Here is a 20,857-nt window from a genome sequence, read left to right as displayed (position 1 = left end):
GCTGCCACAGTAGTGGGTGGCAATCGACAGCTATGTGCAACCAAAAGACCCAACCTTAGCTCTTCTATCCATCCTAGGCCAGAATTTGCTCATTTAGGTTGATCACCCATTTGTAATATAGTGGCAAGCCTCACAAAAAAATAATGTGTGTAAAGTTTTTCATTTTATCACCTCACGTTAACATGCTCCACTATTTATTCAACTGTGAGCAGCCAATAAAAAAGTACCACAGCCTCGACGTGCACAGAAATTTGTGATTCATATCAGAACAATAGTTTGCCCCCTCCATTTCTCACCATCCAGATTTGCTTGACTGGAATGAAATCCCTTACTCCCTTTTACAGCCATAAAATAAACTAAGGCCTTGTACTTGAACAATGTAGTTTGTGATAAGGAACACGCGAGCATGTGACCTGCGCTCTGCAGGGACCGCCTACAGCTCCGTCAACTGACAGCTAATGAAAGCATGCCCGCTTTTGGCCATCATCTATTGGCAAACAAAATTACTAGTCATGGTCGGCCATGGCCTATGAGATTGTGTGCAGCCAGGTTTATCTCTGACTGTCCCAACTGCACGGAGTGTAATTTCAGAGGTAGGTGTGGCCCGCTCCACACCTACCTCCCGCTCCTCCTACACACCGCGGTGCCCACTGAGGGTTCGAAATGTTGCCATGCTTGCATGAGGCGACGAAAAAATGGTTTTGCCCTATTATATAACCTCCAACTGATTTGGAAATGTCAGGTCAAGATGAATAAAAGGCCAAGTGCATGCTGGGGCCTATTTATAGCCAAACGTGCTTTTTTATTTTGTCGATATGAATCTTCTTGTATGTGCAGCCTCATTAGAACACTTGAAAGTGCGATGCCTCTGCAAGACATCTGCAAGTGCTGGAAACGCACTACACTTTGAAATTCGTGGGCCGTAGAGCATAGGGGCTCTGGCAAAGGAGAACAAGGGCTGGGCATAAACACGCTCAAGGTTCGAGCTCGCCCTGCCGCTGAAGACGGATCAGTCGTGGCGGGGCTTAAGTAAGCGTTTTGTTGTCACCTCAGTGTACTCTCTACAAACATGACTTGAGAAGTCAGCTCAATAAATTACCAGATCTCCATACCCTATGATTAAAAGAGCACCAGTTAGTGGAAAGTGACGCATACAAACACGCATGTTACAGGCCTGCCTTAGAAGGCCGTACTTCTGCACGCTCAGCAACATTGAGTTATTAGCCGGCGCCACCCAGTAAATAAGCAGTACTTCGCCCGTATCTTAGAGCACAAGAACGTGAAGGAACCAAACATTTTGAGACTTGCCTGTCAGGACTGCATTGAATGTGCCATGAATATGCTATCCAATAAACCCTATTCATCGATAAATGTCATACAGCTAGAAAAAAGCATCGATTAAACTGTGCCTAATTTAGCTAAAATTCAAAAGAACTTGTGACAGTACCTGTCACATTAACACTCAAAAAGACCAGTAATACAGAAACTGAACTTCTTGAAGGTCCACGGTGTATTCACCCCAGATGCCTCATTAGCAATAATAATGACACAGACAGCATGAATACAGATTTGCATGAAGCATGGTGTGTGCATAGCAACGATGCCAAAGTTGTCTCTCCTTTTCGTAGAACGCCAGCAATGCATCCACGCAAATTTGCTGCGCCGACGCCACAGCATGAGCTCGTTACAAAAAAACAAGGTCAAGTATATGCTGCGAAGCTGAGCCGACCAAACTTGGCACTCAACAGCAGTACTGACGAACAACTGAACGTCTCAATCTTGACGAACTGAACGTAATACTAGCTCTGTTGAGCAAACGTACGCCTATTCAATACGTCCAACTACCTTGCAACGTAAGTAGCAGCAGTTATATTGAAAAGCTTATCATACGAGTGAGCTCAGCTCATTTGTGTGCAGGCAGGTCAGCTCTACACCACTGCAATAAAAAAAAAACATCTCTACATCACTATAACAAAATGTTCCATTTTTAATTTCATCCTCGCCGTCAGTTGGTAATTTTCTATGAATCATTCCTGCCTATGTGTGCCGCCTTTTGCCCGTGAGAGAGCTATGCTCGTTAATGAGAATATCTGGGGTTTTATGAGCTGAAATCTCGATATGATTATGAGACACGCTGTAGAAGGGCTTCAGAAATTTCAGCAATGTAATGTTCTTTAACGTGCACTGACATCGTACAGTGTACGGGCCTCTAGAATGTAGCGTCTACTAAAATGTGACCGCTGGTATAAAAATCGACTAAGTTTTTTGCTCTAATACTATAAGGCAATAGGTTATTTTTGTTTCAGTGAAAACTATTTTAACAAACAGAACCAACCTCTTTCATATTTCAGCGCGACTTCAATGACCAATATGTTAAAGTGCGCAATTTCAAGAGTCCGAATGTGAAAGCATCAACCTATTCCAGACAATGTAGGCGATGAATTGAACTTATTTCACTGAAATCTGCGGCTGTATCATCGAAATTTTGCATTTGTTTGCCGCTTTTGTTTATTCATTAACTCTTGCAATCCTTGTAGAGTGAAGACAGCATTTATTGTACTTTTTATTCATTTTGAGCTATGTCTGCGGTCCCAAAACGACCTTGCATGATATCTCTCAGCGACCACGGTGATGCCGTCTTGGGCCCTCCTCAAAAAACGAGGACCGAAGTTTTTTGTTTCCAGGAGCACCTCAAATTTCACACTCAAATTTCTGCATGATTAATAAAAGTCTAAAGGCCTCAACCAATCACTTGTATATTATGAACTCATGGCTTCCAGCTGTTCATGCAGCTATCTTTTGTTAGTACAGTCGAATCTCATTAATTCGAACACGCTTAATTCGAACTTATGGTTCATTCGAACTCACGATGAGGTCCCGTCAAAGCTATGTGTATTCCAATGGGCAAAAACGCCCGATCATTCGAACGCGCCAGCACTTGCGACGGTTAATTCGAACATACCGCGCTCCGAAAGTGCTCTCAGCACCCAGCCCAATCCCGTGGCGGCCCCTGCGACACCTCAATGCTGCGCGGGAAGGAAATGAAAAGGAAAGAAAAAGCTGCGGTGGAATGTTTGCTCTCTCTCAAATGCCGATCTGCGACGCGCCAGTGTCACGCTTCTCTCTTTTCCGTCCGTGCCACGTAAAGACCCTTCTCCTTCCAACGCTGCGCGCGAAGAGCAAAATAAAAAGAAAGAAAGAAAGCTGCTGCGGAGTGTTGGTTTTCTCTCAAATGCCGATCTGCTTCTCTCTGCGTGAGACGCTACTCCTTTCTCGTCACGTGCTGGCCATGCTGCGGCTGCGTGGCGGAGAGGCTCCGCTACGCAGTCGTTGTTGCCGTCGTCTTTAGAAAGTGTCGGCGCTGGATATTTCCGCGCGCAACTTCTCTTGCCAGGAGAATGCTGAAGCCGAAGCAGTAATGCTTTGCAAGCTCACTGCAAGGCAAATGTGTGCAGATGCGCATCACCGATTACTTCACTTAATAACGGATGTTCTGTGATTTGTGAATAAATGTAAGTCTTCTGAAATCTCACCCTCGTGTGTTACCTCAATGCACATGCGCCACTGCATGAAGAGCCTTCCATTCATTTAGCTTTCATTAATTCGAACTTCTTTTGATTCTAACAAATTTTCGAGTGCCTTCGAGTTCGAATTATCGAGATTCGACTGTATTACTTTTTTTTTTTTCATTTTATAAACACTCAGGTGATCTGGACACTGGGTACTTATAATGAGGTGTCATTGGTGTAGCCAGAGAGGAGAGGGAAAGGTTCAACACTCTGAAATGTCTACATTTTGTATGTATATGCACACATAGACACACCAATAAACATACAAAAAAACTGGCCCCTTCCCCCCCCCCCCCCCCCCCCAAAAAGAGTATATTGGATTTCTATGCCTCTCATAGGTGCTTATAAAAATGGAAGCTGAAATTTATTCATGTCTCTTTGAGAAACTCAGTAAAGTCAACCCAGTATTCGGTGCTCTTGATATGAAATAGCTATCAAGCAAAGAAAGCAGAAATGTTAGTAAAACAGTGCATAAAAATGAAAGGACAAAAAGAAGAGGCTGAATGTTAGTGCCAGTACCTTGACGGTGTCCGAGTGAACTGACGCAACCAAGCATTCTTGTTGGCTTCATAAAGCAAAGGGAAAGAAAGACAAGTACAGCCATGGAAAACCACTCAGCAGCACTTCATATACCAATATATTTAAAGTATGTGACGACAAGGAGCCGTCTCATCTATTACACATGCACACATATGAAGCTGGCATAAAACACAAGTTTTATGATGAGGTACAAAATATCGTACTAGTCTAGATCGCCACTGCTCATCGTTCAACCCCCATAGGCATCAGCAATAGCAGCCATATATCCTCTAAGTTATAGCAGCCATATCAACTCTTACAGTCTCATCACCTAAGCTTTTTGTTTTTCCTGGACTTCCCCATATTGCACTATATTCACGTGTCACACCTTATCTGAAAATTTTGTGATACAGCTAGGTTTCCTTGCAGAATCATATGAAATCTGTTGGTAATAAATGCAAGGGTACTGTCAGAAACATCTAAAATTCTCGCCCCTGCCCCCCTTCATTTAAGGAGGAGGTGGGGGGGGGGGGGAAATCGGAGCCGAATTTCTTTATTTTTGGTAGTAGAGCAATCAAATTTGGCATGTTTATTCGGAAGTGCACAGAATGACTATTTAAAAGGTTTTATTAGGATACCTCCAGTAGTTTTGACATAAATTTTTATTTGCATCATAGCTGTATGAAACTTGCCAAGACAAAAAACATGGTAAAAGACTACAGCTGCTCTTATATTTCTGCCATAGGAGTGGTTGATGCAGTGACAATCCCCAAATATCTTTATCATCCAAAAGTTTTTTTTTAACGAATGCATTTGTATCATGCATTCGTTATCCTCTCAAATTAGCTAAACAGCAAAAAAATCAAATAGTAATTTAAAAGAATGTCACTTCACAGAGAATTCATTGGGGAGCACAATGCAACAGACCTCATGAGAATCCATCAAACCATAGTCGTGCTATGCTATGGGCAATTGGGTCTCTCGGGTAAAAGCACACGTCTGAGAAAACTGGCACTAAAGTTGCACAGCCACTACACGTAAATCAAAATACTCTGGGGCTGTAATATTTAGTATCCTTGCTTTCAGGCACCTTCTTGTGCCTTTGCTCTCTCATTTTTTCTGCACCGTGTTTTTTTTTTTTTCTTTGCTGGTCATCTCTGCCGGCTTTTTGAAGGATGAGCCTACCAGGTTGGATGACCACTTTGATATTACAAGTCTGTAAATATGCAAGATGAGGTACAACACTGTGGCAGTTATGGCCAAGATTTTGGTGACACAGGAACTTCTGAGAAGTTTACGTGACACAAGTTTGGCAGATAAAAATTCTTACCCTCTTCCAAACAAGTTCATTTTTCACCCTCGCCCTCTGGACATCAGCAGAGAAGTGCAAATGGGGTAGTTGCCCCGAACCCCTCCAAGCGACACCAGTTCTCCCCCCTCCCACCCTCGCTCAATCCCCTGAAGACCATTCTTTATTTTCCTACGGACATTGGTGACCAGAGACTTTCCAGAATGGTCCTTTCAATCACGATGTCAAAAAATAAAATATAACAATAAATAAATAAATAAAAACAGTCAAGGATCCTTTCTACTGATATTTATTCTGTGAGAACGCAAGTAGCCAGGCAGCAACAAAGACAAATTCAAACCATCTACCTGTGAAAGCCTTTTCTCCTGAAAATTCTGCCCCTGGCATTCTTCTGTTGGAAACAAAAATTTTCTCTTCAGACGACCTTCTTTGACCTCGCATGAGCTACGCCTGGGTTCTTTGCTAGCGACACAATGCTTCCCCGCTTCAGGTATTTTCACCTGGGTGAGGTAAAGCCTCCCCATCGTGTCTACTGCTACGTTTATTATAAGTCCCGGTTCCAGCCTAGTTCCGGTTCCAGAACTTCCGAGAGAAAGTTATTGAGCCACCTGCTTCCGCTTTTTCCTTTCATCTTGTTTCCGCACATGCGAGAAAGCAATTATTTTCTTCTTCGTACCATAAATGTTGTCTTGAGTTTCATCCTAAGCTCCCGAGGAATGCTACCTGGCTGCTGCGCACCATACTGCCCAACGGGGTTGACAATGACAGCCGAGCGGTGGGACAGCATGAATGAGGCAGGGTGGGCGCGTAACGTGGTGTGAACTTTCTTTACTTCACCCTATTCATAGGGTGTACAGAATACGAAGTGGTCTATGAACTGGAAAAGCAGCAGAAACATCATGGTGGCACCTCGGCTTCCACTGGTCCGAGGACTGGTGTAAAGGAAGAGGGGGGAGAATGAGTTAGCACTACTTAACCTAGCCGGCAGAAAACATGTAGAGGGGCTTTACATTAGCCTAACGAACAGCCTAAACCACAGACTAGAAAATTTTTACTATTTAGCAGTTGATCCGGCCTTTCCTTTCTTTGGTTTAAGTGTTTTACTCTCTCACCAAGAAGCTTAGCAGTGTTGCCACTCTGCTTGGGTGCAGCTGCTGAACAGCAGAAATATGGGAAGAGAACAAAAGTACATGGGGCCCCAACGGCTAAGGATTTTCGGCCCTAAAACTCTATTATAACCATGTTTACATGACATTCTTAGCAAAATTTCGGCCCGCACAAAATAGACGAAAAAATGAAAGGCAAGAAGACAAACGGGCACTTTTTTTTCATCTATTGTGTGTGCGCCGAAATGTTTCCAACAATGTCCTGAAACCAACTCACCCAACTTTCCATACTATTACTTGTTTACATATATGCGGCTACTGGTGAATCGCATCCATTTACACGAGCTTGATGAACCAACTCGCCCAGAAAAAGTTTACACGGGAGTATATGCGCTGGGAAGCCGTATCATACTAACACGCCAGGTGGGATGGAATTAGAGCGGTAGATGAACTCATGGGCCCTAAATCAAGGGGAGAGTAATGACGGCCCTTCGTCATAGCTTCTTTGAGTATGTTGATGATCTTCCATTTCGTCCGAATTGTCGCAGTCTCTGCCCGACACTTGCTTTCCAAAGTGAGAAATTAGGCGATTTGGACACCTCTGTGATGTTCCCATGTAAGGGATGATGGGCAGGCTCGCACTGCCCCTTGCTTAACAGGGCAGCATCGATAACAAAAACGACAGAAGAGAGACATTCCAATAACGAAGGACGAAACATTCTCAGCTGCTAAACCCAGTTGTAAAAAATAAAACAAACTTTTGCCAGCATTCAAAAATCTCTGCGTCATCAAAATATCAATAAAAAGCTCTTTTAAGACACAGTAAGGTCTTATCTGTGAGCACACCCTTCGACACCACGTTGCAGCTAGGGGGACATGAAGTAAGCTTGAGAGAAACAGCGTCTCGCATTTTATTGCGTTTAGTAAACGCGGCTATTGAGGCACGACTTTCACACAGTAATTTTTAAGACACCTTGGTGGTTCTTGTGCACTTTCAATGGAATATTTGGAGGAGTGAACGTGCCTAGAATAAAAAAACAGTCTGTGAATGAGAAAAATCAGTGTGGGAAATGTTCTTGAAAAAAGTAAACTTGCAGATTTCTACTAAGTGTCAACTCTCAAAAGCCCTTCTCTAATAACCTCTCTACTCACAGCTACAATGTGTACCTACAATGATGAAAAAAATAGCTTGCACCTGACAAAACGGAAAAAATTTCGCCAGTGAAGGTCGTGGCCTCTCTGCGTTAAAGTAAGCGCACGTTCGTGAGCGTTGCAGAGCTATTCTACAGTGCCACGACAAAGCAAAAATGGAAATCAGAAGCTTCTTTAAACGAAAAGCTGATGCTGACGTTGCACCATGTTTGACGAAGATACAAATTTCAAGCTGGACCACGATGTTTAATCTGAAGATACTTCTACCACCTCACCTGAACTTGAGGAGCCTCTCACATTAAAGCACCCTCTCGACATCGGCTGTGCCCTCAAACCATCTCTAGCAGGTAAGCTTCATCACAGCAAATAGTACGGCTCCAGTCTTTGCCATTGAAACTATTTGAGCACGTTTATGAATAGCCATAGCTTTTCCCGTGGCAATGTCTTATCCAGAACATTCTTTCAGCACGATGTGATGTGTGAAAACGTGGCTTCGTTCGATGATGTCAGACGACTGCCTGTCTGGACTCTGCATGCTCTCGTTGCATTGTGAAAAAACTTAAAAGGAGGGACAAAAAGATTTCTCAGAGAAAGTTGTACAACACTTTGCTATGCGCATGTCAAGACGCATGCCGCTCGCATTTAGAGGCACTGAGTGAGTGTAAGGATAATTTTCTAGCATGTACAAAATTGCGGTAATTCTTCCTGGCAACATGTCATTTACCTGCATAACTGCATGTCATTTAACGCAAAGTTTATAGATGAAGAAGCTGTTTCCCAGCAATTTCTGACTGCTAACTGTCGAACTGCAATGTTAGCCAGAAAATCTAAATTCAAGGCTGCCTGCCTCAGCAGCGGTAATACTCAGCTTTGTGCCTCGAGGTATCATAACTTCTGAAAATTCTACTTTGATGTTGAAGTCTTCCCATTTTTATTTTTTGGTTTGATGCAGGTGTTAATAAATAATCTAAGACTTTTGTAACCCTTAAGATCAGAAAGATATCCCCATATACACGGTTGTTATAAGCACCCCCCCCTCCACAGCAACGTAACAAGTTGCCCCCCCCCCCCCCCTCACACTGGCAGAATCCTGCCAACGCTCATTCAGTTTCAGTTTTAAATTTTGCACTGAAATTTCTGCGCATGATGTAAGAAATTTCGAAATGTGCTTTTCATATTTTCTCAACATTGGCTTGATCAAATTTTTTAAAACTTCGTATGCTAGGTCTATGGCAGCCACAGATGACAGTGCACTTCAATTTTATCAATTAGAAGCTACGTAAGTCCCAGTAGGTAGCTTCAAAATATATGACATCATGGTGTTTCGTAAGTATAAACACATAACGTGGCCATGTTAACTTTTCCTGAGGAAGTGATCATCGCTTGCCTAGTTGGCTCACCTTTTTTTTTTTTTTAAATGCTAACTTCAAAGTCCTCAAAATGGTTTGTTTCAATACTTCCTCAGGTCCATTTCATCTATATGTAAGAGAAGCCATTACACACATTGTTTAGCCATTTGACAGATAACTGCTGCAAGGGTGCAACCATCATTGAAATTAATCATGCGCTTTCACATGAATGCTTTGCTTTGCATACTGTCTTAGGAACAGCCTATGCCGTACCTTTACCATAATCCATGTAAATTTTTCTATACTTGAAGGGGCCCTGCCACTCTTCTTGAACTGACTCAGAAAACGAAGGAAAAAGAATGGCAATTACAAGGAGCACAAGCCTGTGTTGCTTCTTTATGTCATGGACAAACTCCCCAAGCCACTCAGTGATTTAATTGCACGTCAACCATGCCTTGGCATTGTGCCTTTAGAATATGGGCACACAGAACCGGAAGCATTCTTGATTTTTACATTAAAAGGAGATGCACGTCAAAAAACGCGTTATTTCAAAAATTACATACTTTCATTTTTTTTTTTTGCTTTCACAAGTTTACTTTCTTATCTCACGACAAAAAAAATTGTAAGGTTGTAATTAAACTCCAAGTAGGTTAAAATCGCTTCTAAAGAGCACAAGGTGGCTACTAAGAACTAAAAAAAGCTCATTGTCTGGAGTCCCCTGGAAATTGTCACCTGGCTGCTTGCCCTTGCATTTAGCAAGAGGAGTTCACTAAAGCCACATGCTCTAAATAACAATGATTGCCAAGCTCTTATAATACAAGAAATCATCTTAAAAAACGTATCTTTCCCTCATAGATGAGCTTTTACTTATACCTTTAGAATGCGTTTTTTTCTAGATCCAATTTTAGGCAACTTCTTGAGTAAGGACATCATGTTTTTAGTACTTCTGATAGTCCGATCAGGACGAAATTTCGCCCACATGTTCCTTAATATGCAAAAGGTGCATGTATCTCCTTTAGAACTTGATATCGCCTGTATAATTATTATGAACCTGAAAAAGCAATTACTATAGGCTGAGGATTTTGAAAATTCTCACATTACAATTTTTCTTGTCCATTAAAAAGTCTTATAAAGCACTATCTTGATAGTTATGTGCATTTTACAGTTAATGTTGAGTAATTTGAATAAATAGCTAAGAATGATAAAAGTTTAGTGGCATAAAAAACACAACTTTTTTTTCTAATTGCATCTCTCTTTAGCAAAGAGCACATGTCAGCCACTGCTACTTGCGCACTAAAGTGTGATATAGTACCTATGCACTTTACTGTGACTGCACAGGTCCCCTTTCACCACCTGCTTTTTATTGGGTAGCATATTCATGGTAAGATAACAAATTTTCATTTTTTTTATTTTACCAAACTTTCATTTGTGCATCTATGGCAGGAACATTCAAGCAACTTATGTGTGCTGCAAAGTGGATGACAGCTTTCACCAGAGTACAAAGAAGTATAACGGAGAGCCTTGGTGATATTACCAGGGCTCAAAGAGAAATGAAAGTCTGCATAAGGAGCTAAACCGTGTGCGAATAGAGGCTAGCCCGCCGCCGTTGCGCGGGCTTTTCTGCCTATTTCGGCCGTTCTCATGTCCCAACATGACTCCCCTCTTCTGTGGTCTGCCGCGCTGGGGGAGCGGGGAGTGACGTTTAACCCCTCTCACCCGGTAGAGGATGTCGACTGTGGCGCCGTACACGGAGTCTCTCGGGACGTTGTGCGCGCCTACGTTGGGAGTGAGAGAGAACCTCTTTGGGAAGACATGGAGCTTCATCGATTTATACGTCCCGGACGGCTCCAGATGGCCCCGGACGCCGGCGCCGCATTAGTTTTTCTCGGGGACCAGCTGGAAGCTCCGCCCACTGGTCCGGGATCGTTCGGACGCATGTTTGTTTTTCACGTGCCTGGCGACCTGCGCGCGGCCCGGGACCGTCCGAACAATTTCATTCAGGCAGCTGGCAGACGACAGCGCGGTGCGCATGCTGCGCGGCCATCTTAAGTTACACACGGGAAATTTTCGATGCGCCCTTGCTCTTTCTTTGCTTTTCTCTCCGCTTCTCGCATGTTTCTGGATTTCGCATTGTTTGCCCACCCAGTCCGCAGTAGACAGCCCCATGGGTCATCTGCTGTGGGCCCTCATGGTGAGTCGACTGTTGGCGGCGCCGCCTTGTGTTTGTTCTTATGTAATATTGTTAAGTGTGGTGTAATATTGTGTAAGGTTGTTATAGCGTGTTGATCAGAATTGATGCATATTACATATTAATTTGGATCACGATATCGTCGATCTAAAAGTAGTTAAATAAATATGTGTTTGGTTCATTCCGACCATGTCTACTGTGTCCGTTCACTCCAAGAGTGTGGTGTCCTCCACTTCAAGACCCCACAATTGTAAACACAGGAAAGCAGGGTAAAATGTTGATGAATGATAAATTTGGCACAGTCTGCCCTCACCTTGTTTGCAAGTGCTCCAGCTGCATCTGCAGAGTTTCAATCTGCTCCTGTAGCTCATCATTACTGCGCTGAAGTTTGCGAATACTGTTGGTAGCAGTGTCAGCCTGAAGGAAGGGAAGAGCAAATGATCTTGTTAATAAATGTCCATAACGAGACAGAAGCAAAGGCTTGTCATGCTGCACAGGCTCATAAAAGGTTCCTATTATGACAAACAAAAGTTCTTTAACATTCAGTAGTATCTACATATCATACATATAGATATTCTTGGCTGTATTTCAGTGATAGCAGATGTGGTCACTCCTTCGTTTCATACTCTTACGAAAGTGGTCTCGCTTAGCATGTTTTGCATGTTTGCTATCAAATTTCTCTGTTTCTAAGGCAAACATTAAGCATTTCATACCAAATTACTAACATACTTAGCACACAAAACTAATTTGAATGTTTCAATAAACAATATAGATGTAATGTAGGCTCTCAGTAAACGTAACCTGAAGGGACTAGGAAAACATGTTCTATTTAGCAGGAGTTCCGTTTAGTGCGAGGTGAAAATCGGTGCAAAATAGAAGCCCAATGCCAAGCATTGCAGAGGCAATAGTTCCGTTTAAGCAGTAGTTCCGTTTAACAGATTTCCATTTACTGAGAATCTACTGTACAGTCAAACCCCGCTACAATGAAACTTGCGGAGCGCTGAAAAAGTTTCGTTAATGTGAAAATTTCGTTGTAGTGAAATAAAAAAATATATAGCTGATCTGAGGTAGCAAAACAGAGAAACGTTTATTCTATAATTTCAAAAAGTGTCCCCTGCTTCCTACTCTTTTCCAGCAGCGTCACGGCGCAATTTCCACCCTTGCATAGCGAGGCCATGGTGAAAAGCACGCTAAAACAAAGCCTACAACCACTTTCGTGAACGAACCAAACAGTTGCATAAACATATGAACACCAGCAGCTGTCTGCCGTCAAAGTGTATCCGACAATGCCGAAATGAAGGCAGGGTATCGTGCAGCGGTAACTTCTGCCTTATTCTATGCCATTCTTATTATCCACCCCTAGGGGCTAGCTGATCTTGTTGATAATGCGGACGAACAGCCACTCTGATTAGTTACCGCCCTGGCCAAGAGCAAACAAAATTGTAAAAATTAGCATCAGAAAAGGCATCGTTCTGCAGTTGCACCCACCAGCTGCGTGAAGGAAACCATAAACTGAGCGACTGAGCTTCAGCTTCGGATCGTCTGTGGCTTAAAAGCAAGCCAGTGGAAAAAGCAGGGCAGTCTCACTGCCATCACTATCGAGCAATGGCAGCGTCCATGATTGCTGAAAAGTGGCGGTTTCTAGTGGTGCCAATGCGTGTTTTAAACTTTGTCGACGTATTTTCAAGTTAAGAAAATGCATCAAAATATTAAAAATTGTGTTTACTGGATAGCAATAGATATCTGAGCCTGGAATGGCATCGTGAAATTTCGTTGAAGCGAAACAGAAGAAAAAAATGTGTTCATTGTGGCGACAATGTTTATGCACTGAATCCTATGAACTGCTGACGGGAAATCGTGAATTTTTCGTTGTAGCAGAAATTGCATTGAAGCGGCGTTCGTTGTAGCAAGGTTCGACTGCATTAGTACGTGAACTTGTCACTGCCACAGATGGTTAAAGATTTGAGGGTCAAGGACATAGTACAATGTACGTCATTACAAACAGCCACAAGACACATGTATGTCACTGACTGTATGTTTAAAATGTGCACCTTTCTTGATCATATTTATTACTAGGCAAGGGCTGCCACTCTGTGAAAATACATGGAATTTTCTTTGGCCCTGATGCCTCTCTTATTTTTTTTATGCTTTACTAGAGCTAGTAGCCGGCTAGTATCTGTTTCGTCCTTCGGCCAGTTCCCACTTATGGCGCCCGCAAAACTGATGGCTTTCTCGTTTAGAACCTTTCAAAAGATTACGGATTTGTTACTAGTACCTTGTTTATTGTTCCCAGCTACGCAATGACATCTGTTTCCGTGTGGGTGCTGACTGACACAAATGATGCAGCTGTGGCTGCTTTTCTATTTGCCGGGACTCCGAAAAACTCCAAAAACTGCTTCCGTCTTGGTGACGAGAAAATAAATTGTTATATAGGTTCTGGACTTGTTTTTCCTTTTTGGGCACACTCACAACAACATAATTTTCGTCAATGCATTCAATAACACAGTTTGCTAGTGCTATGGAAGTGTGTGCTGATTTCTCAGCTGCAAAAGTTAGTCTATGGGCAGTTCACCCAAATTGCCACTCAACTGACGAATCAGAATCTGAATCAGTAAATGTCAGTTCATCATACAAGGAGTTACTTATGAGTTAAGATTCAGACGTTAATCAGTGAATGAAATCTTGATGATGCTGACTGGACAAAAAGTGGCTTTCTTCCCTCCGTGTTTTTACAAGACACCCCTTTGTGCACTTGATTTGGTATGTCCATGAGCTACACAGATGTTCATTGCAACTAAAAAATTTTTAACAGATGTATAAATTTTTTTTTAAGCTGTAGAATTCATCTTACTGCTGCACACACAAAACCTACATGCACATAACGATACAAAAGTTATTTTGTCAGTTTAACACCACAGAAAGAAATTTTAGACAATTTACATAACGATACAAAAGTTATTTTGTCAGTTTAACACCACAGAAAGAAATTTTAGACAATTTTTTCTTAAATAGGTTAGCCTAAAGAATTCAATTCAGCAATAAAAAAATGTGCGATTTTAGAGATGCATTTCTGAAAAAATATCGACCCTCAGAGAGGGTTACCGTTTTTTAATTTTTGCCCGTTTTGATAATATTAGTACCTCTACTGTTATGAAAAACAAGTGAAGGTCGAGACTTAACTGGAAATTCTTTAAAATTGCATCTAAAGAGCACAAGGTGCCTGTTAAAACGTCCAAAGTGTGCACTCTTCGAGCACCTTGCCGCCGATAATGCGCCGCCGCTCGCCATAAATGAACGCATTAGCCGAAGAGTCGAGCCTCACTCTTCAAGCAGCAACAGTTTCCCTCGTTGCTGCCGCGCGAGAAATAATAAAAAGAAGCACGCTTTTGCACATTTTTCAAGCGCTACGACTGGCTTATGACGTGGTACGAATCGGGGACCGCCATTGGCTGCAGCGCAGCTGTATATGCTGTGAAGCCTGTTTGCGGGGTCCATGTCTTGTTGAGCAGCGCAGCTGAACATTGCTTTTCTCGTGTAATTATCTCTGTTATGAAGGAAAAAAGCATTCCTCGCATGTGAAAGCCCTTCTGCGGCTTTCACTTGCGACCAATGCATCCAAATCAAACCATCTTGCGATCAATGCCAAACTTGCGGTCAATGCATCAAAATAAATAACAATAGATCAAAAGTCATTCACACCCGTCAGCCAGAAAGTTCGTGATGCGGCAATGGATGACGTCAGCACCAATCTTGCGAGGTTGAAAGAGCTCGCAGTGGGAGAACTTAGCAGGAACGACATTGCCATTATGTACGACGGTATGTGGCACAAACATGGCCGCAAGAGGGCATGACACTGCACTTAGTTTGGATTTCGAAGTCCTATCAAACTTCTTCCTAGCTTGCATTTGGCACAAGGCTCTGCCAGATGGAGCGGAAGTTTGGCAAGCGTTTCATGGCCCTGTCTGTGAACAAAATGTCTATGAGGAGTCGGCTCGAAAAAGCCGAGGACAAACTCATGGGGCTGGCATATTTTAGTCCCAGTGGCCACTACAAGAAGGATTGTTCTTGTTGGTGTGCAAATTTTATCAGATTTAATTATATCTTTCATAAATAAAAACTCAATTTTAACTTAAAAACTCCTTTTTTTTTTTCAGAACACAAATTTTGCCATTTTTTTCAATGTGCCCCTCCTTTTTCGGGCGCTTCTAATGCTCAGATCTGCATGAAATTTTGCCCAAATTTTTTCTAAAGTACGGCGAATGTAATTATCTAGTTTAAATTTCAATATTTTATTGTATAATAGAAAAAATTCCATGTAAATCTTTACTAGGATAGGTGAAATATGGACTTTTTACGTCTAATATTTTTCACGCCAGTTACACATTTTGTATGTGCTTCCTAGTTAGTTACTTGCATTCTACACTTTATTTCAGACATTATGAACTATGAATGGTAAAAAATTACGGAACTTCAGGGATGAAGAGAGGGGGGGCAAAAGGGTTAAGGTTTTCACTTTGTCATTTTGCAGAGCTAAAAGTAAGCAACTTGCAAGAAAATTAATTATATATTTGAAATCAGCATAAAACGTTATACAAACAGCTCAAGTTTCATTGCTCTAGGGTGAATATTAAAAAAAAAGTGTCTATGAGTAGCATCTCCTCTTAAAGGGACACTAAAGAGCAAAACTATTTTTTGCGTATTAGTAAAGTATAATTTTCAAATCCTGAAAACACCACTCTTACTTCAACATGATGATTGGTAAGCAAAAAAACAAAAGATCAATTTGAAAAAATGCAGGTGGAGACGTTATCTTCAGATTCCCACACAAAACACTGTGACTCCGAAAATGTTATTTAAGGCATCTACTGGGTCCTGTGTAGCTTCTAATCAATGAAAATGAAGTACACTGTCATCTGTGGGTGCCATAGACCAAGCATACGAAGTTTCCGAAAGTTATATCAAGTAAATGCTACAAAAATACAAAAAGTACATGTTGAAATTTGTTGCTATACATGACATTTCAGCACGAAATTTGAAAATGAAACTCAAACCTTGATTTTTTCCACTCCTAATAACTAACCTATGATAGTGAAGCAATGTTAGAGTTCTCAGAGTGCAATTAGTCATTTTTTCATTGTTTCTCTTTTGTGTCCTTTCAATCTTGTCCTCGTTTTCTGAACTATCAATATTACTAGATTTGGTAACAGTACCATTATCCTCTTTACTTGAAAAGCAAAACAGAAAAACATTGTTACTATGTATTCAGCTTTGTTTTCCCACCTCTTACACCTGAAATGCCAGTCTTGTTTAAGTTTCTTGGAGTCATGAGAAACAGCTCCCCATTCTTTTGCACTTCCCGTTCTTGCGATACTCTCAAAAAGCTGTGGTGACAGCACTTACACTGGCCGCTGTATGTCTCTGCCAGAAACAATGACAGCGTTTGCTGCATGATGCCATCTTCACAAGGGACAATAAAATGGGCTGTCGTGTCTCAAAGGCACATAACCAAGTGGCTAACTGCTGGTAAGGAGCCTACATGCACATGTAGACTTCCTAACGTGAGAATATGCCCTTGCACCATAATGGCTATGTGACCATAGTGGACTAATGAATATACAGTTATTTCATCTTTGAAAACTGTCCACCTGTTGATTTGTCTGTAACTGTCCCTTCTCTTGGCCATGTACTTATATAGTTCTTCCACCCAAACAATAAACATTGTGCTTTTACATTGTGTACAGTGTACTGTAGCCTTCTTTTGCCTAAAGTTTCTTGCAATAAAAAGAAACTTCCCTGTCTACAAAATTATCACCAGAGATTATTTTTACCACGATTACGTATTCCCCCTTTGCAGTCTCCAATGACACGTAACAATAAGGCTCTAATGTACCGTATTTACTCGCGTAACGAACCCACCTTTTTTTAAGAAAAGTCGATTCCAATGCAGGGGGAGGGTTCATTACGCGGGAGAAAAAAGTCACGGGAGTTATACAGCGAAAATTTCGCATGACTGTTTTGTTTGTCTTGGTCTGTGAAATGCGCGGCGAATTGTTGTTTTGGCCCGAAGCTCTTCTTGTTTTCTATCGTAATGAATGCATACGAATCGACCCCAAAGTGTCGTCCAGTTAGTCGGTTCTCGTGCTCCAGCGCATGCCCAACAAACTTCAAGTTTAAAACCAGCTATGTAGATAACGTACCAGTCGAACGTGCCCTATGCAGCAGGGGTCCAACTAAGTTCCCTAAGACAAACCCAACAACGAAAACACAGCGTCGGATGGCGGCGCACAAACGTCGCAGGAGCACAACACGCCATCGGCGCGGTTGCGCTTTGCATGGCCTCCGAGATGGCGGGTGCGTGGCGGGTTTTTTCGCTACACACCCGCCGTCTCGGACGCCATGCACTTTGTTTTCTTGCCGTTGTGCTTGCGTGGTGCTACAAGCAAAGAGGCTTCTCCTGCATTCGACAGATGATGCTCTGCCGCAAAAGCCGCGACTTTTAAATTTTGTATGACGTCGTCCGAGCTCCCGCTGTTCACAACTATTTAACATGGTTGTTAAACCACGTTTTCACTTTTATTGCGTCATTATTTTGTGATATAATGGCTTGATTCAACTAGTGCCCTTGATGATTTTGATAATCAAGGACATTGGTTATCATACCTAAATAAAGTGAACAGATAATTGAATTTCTTTTTTAATTTCTTCATGGAGCAAGTTGGGGAGGTGGGTTCATTATGCAAGTGGGTTCATTACGCGAGCAAATATGGTACTTCCCTTGGTTGCTTCCCATATTCTTCTCATATCAGAATTAGAGGCATTTGAAGCATATGTGGCTCACATTTAAGCTGTAATTGGAAAATTAATGCTTAGCAGTATTGTGCTGTAGACAAAAATGAGGTGTACAATTATTCAAAAGTTTCCAACATCAGTGGAATATTAAATTTGTAGCACTGATAGACGATTAAAAAACTTTGTTAGCCAAGTTTGATATCTTGGAATAAGTGTAGAGAGCTCCAACAAGGGCTGAACATAGTATATTTGAATTGGAAGCACTAGGTGTGCCAGCCACACAGGTCAGTGTACAGAGGGTGATCCCGGTGATTACATTTGTTTTATTTAAACAGCAGTCTTTTGTTTTGGAAAGTACACTAGAGAACTTCTTGTTTTTGAGATGCGGTTCAGTGCCTTGACATAAGGCACTGAGGATAATCTAAATATTTCATAATTCACTTACTGAGAAAAATATATGCTGTGATCTAAGCATTAGCGCTTTATTTTGACAATTTTTGCACGCATACACAAGTTTAACAAGACGTTGCAGATTATTTTTGTTTTCATTCTAGAAAAGAACAGCAACAGAACTCTTTTAACTGGAACGATAATACAACCAGAACAAAACACATTCATTAACAGCCTGGCTACCATACCACAGCATACCACCATACCATACCACCATACCATACCACCCTAGTCATGACTCATGTTTTATTTTAACAATGCTACACACTACATCCACGCACGGTACAATGGACTGAACAGTCTGTATTGTTCTCATGTAACAGACGGTACATTGCTTTGTTGTCCTTGTAAATGCTGCGACAGGAATACTATAATAGCTGCTTTAGTTATTTCATGAGTTACGTGAAAGATGGCACTGAACGACTGCTCACACAATCACTGCTATCACTCTCCTTGTCTTCACACATGAGGAGCCTACAATAGCTTGACGTGAGCATTTGCCTGCTCTGCATCGCCCGCGGGGGACAGGAGGCTACACACCTAAGCCAGTCTCGCGGACTTCTTATGCACGCAGGCATGGATTACCAGCAAATACAATGCTGCAGCAGGTTTTTGTTGACGCTGTGTAACAATTTTAGATTTGTAAGGGCCATAAAATGCAGATTTTAGTTCTATGAACTTCTCAAATAAACTAAATAATTTGAGTATAGCCCTGACTTCATTAAAACAAATCTCAACTGTATGATTTCTGCTTCCTAAGGAAGTGAAAATGCAGTTTCAAGAGAAAAGAGTGCACTCCAGTTTTCATATTCATAAGATAGCTCACCTCATCCTCAGCAGTTGCGAGTTCTTTTTTGAGTTCATCAATACGCCCTCGTAGCTTCTTCACCTCTGCTTCATACTGCTCCGATCGTCGAAGTGCATGAGATAATTCTGTGCTCTTCTCCTGGAGAACTTTCTTCAGTTTGCTATGGGCGTGCTTGAGATCAAGCAATTCCTACAGAAAAAAACAAAGTCGAATTGAACAAAATACCACAGTGGACAAAAAAAAATTGCGTATGCATTTGACCCATATAAAAAAACTTTTTCTAGTGTTGTCAGTAGTAACAATGGTGGAGTGAGGACGTCAATTTGTAGCTCTTGAATGAAGAAAAAATAATAAGAATACTGAACTAAAGGGCCCAGATCACAATAAAAAACCCCGTTTAATTTCTTAAGGTGTCTCAGCACGACAGGGCAAATTCAAACTTGCTGTGAAACTGCAATGTTCCACATGTTTACCTGAAATACCTTTCTATCAACGGAAGTTCCAAGGATTACCAGAAAACGGCTGCATTTCTTGTTAACTGCAGAAAAAAATATCTCAGAACAAGTGTTAATTTCAAAATTTATTGCACACTGATCTGACCATGATTGATATGAGGGGTTTAACATCCGAAAAGCACCATATAATTATGAGAGACACAGTAGTGGAGGGCTCCAGAAATTACTAATCTGACCTTCAAGGTCAACAGGTACAATTTCTAGATTTCCTAAACTTATCACATTAATTGTTCTAGCTACATTACAAGCATACCTTTTTATTTAAAAGGTGCTACAAAACCTATGTTTTGAGGTCTAATTGTGCATGTTGAATAATATGCATCCCATAATAGACTGCCAGGTTTTGAGCACATACACTATAGTGGGAATTTCGTTTTGAACTTTTATTAATATTAGAGTTGAACCATACCACAGTGTGACAACCATTTATTTATTTTAGATTTTATTTTATTATTGCAATAGCAATTATACGGACGGTCTCCGCTGGTTGCCGCCTCTGCCATCAGTCACGTATATGTGATGTATGTATATATATATACACATACGAGGAAAGATACGCTAGCCTTCTCTTTTTGCAGAGTGAACATTGCCTTTCCAGCCGGAGTCGTCTGCGTGCGCACTTATCTCGTGAGTGAACAGGGGGAAGGGGGCTTATGGTTGCAGCGCTATTGTTGCAACAATAAGCGAGCGCCTTGTGCCCCCACAGCAGGCGGGAGCTTCTATGGGCTGCGTTTTTAACACAAAAAGCCAGTGCCAAAAGTGTAATTGGAGCGACCGCGTTCTCTTAAAGGGCCAGTAAACAGTCCTGAAGTCCAAAAATTTTAAAAAAGAGATATATGTGCAGTTTTTGTTTGCGAACATGCTGCCGCAAGAATTTTGCAAATATGTACTATATTAAGGAAGTTACAGGGGTTACAACATCGGTCTAAGCTGGTTTCAAATTTTCACGCGGCCTCGCCCCCTTCTCTTTTCCATGAAGGAGAAGGCGTAACCCATCTTCGTGACTCCACCCAACTTGGCAAGTTGGGTGGATGACGTCAATCGCCACATCAGCAATTGACGTCATCGGCGAACTCAATCAGTCGCAACGCACTTCCGCTTGC

At 41.8% G+C, this 20,857-nt stretch overlaps 1 protein-coding gene across 5 annotated transcripts in view; it reads right to left on the bottom strand.

The window, feature by feature from the left end:
- The window catches only part of LOC119176466 (coiled-coil domain-containing protein 102A), a 108,618-nt gene that overhangs the window by 7,079 nt on the left and 80,682 nt on the right, over window positions 1-20,857 (bottom strand). For 3 of the 5 annotated variants that reach the window (XM_037427755.2, XM_037427757.2, XM_037427756.2), the window contains exons 8-10: window positions 19,258-19,428; window positions 11,506-11,609; window positions 4,089-4,134 (exon numbers count right to left, since the gene is read on the bottom strand). In XM_037427755.2, the coding sequence (XP_037283652.1) occupies window positions 4,089-4,134; window positions 11,506-11,609; window positions 19,258-19,428 (321 nt within the window). Of the gene's footprint in view, window positions 1-4,088; window positions 4,135-11,501; window positions 11,610-19,257; window positions 19,429-20,857 lie in introns of those variants that run through there. The other 2 variants (XM_037427758.2, XM_075877717.1) reach the window with 2 other exon arrangements.

This window comes from Rhipicephalus microplus, chromosome X (assembly GCF_043290135.1).
Source record: "Rhipicephalus microplus isolate Deutch F79 chromosome X, USDA_Rmic, whole genome shotgun sequence".
Lineage (NCBI taxonomy): Eukaryota > Metazoa > Arthropoda > Arachnida > Ixodida > Ixodidae > Rhipicephalus > Rhipicephalus microplus.
The sequence above is the reverse complement of the archived record's forward strand: the minus strand, read 5'-3'. Positions and strand labels throughout refer to the sequence as shown.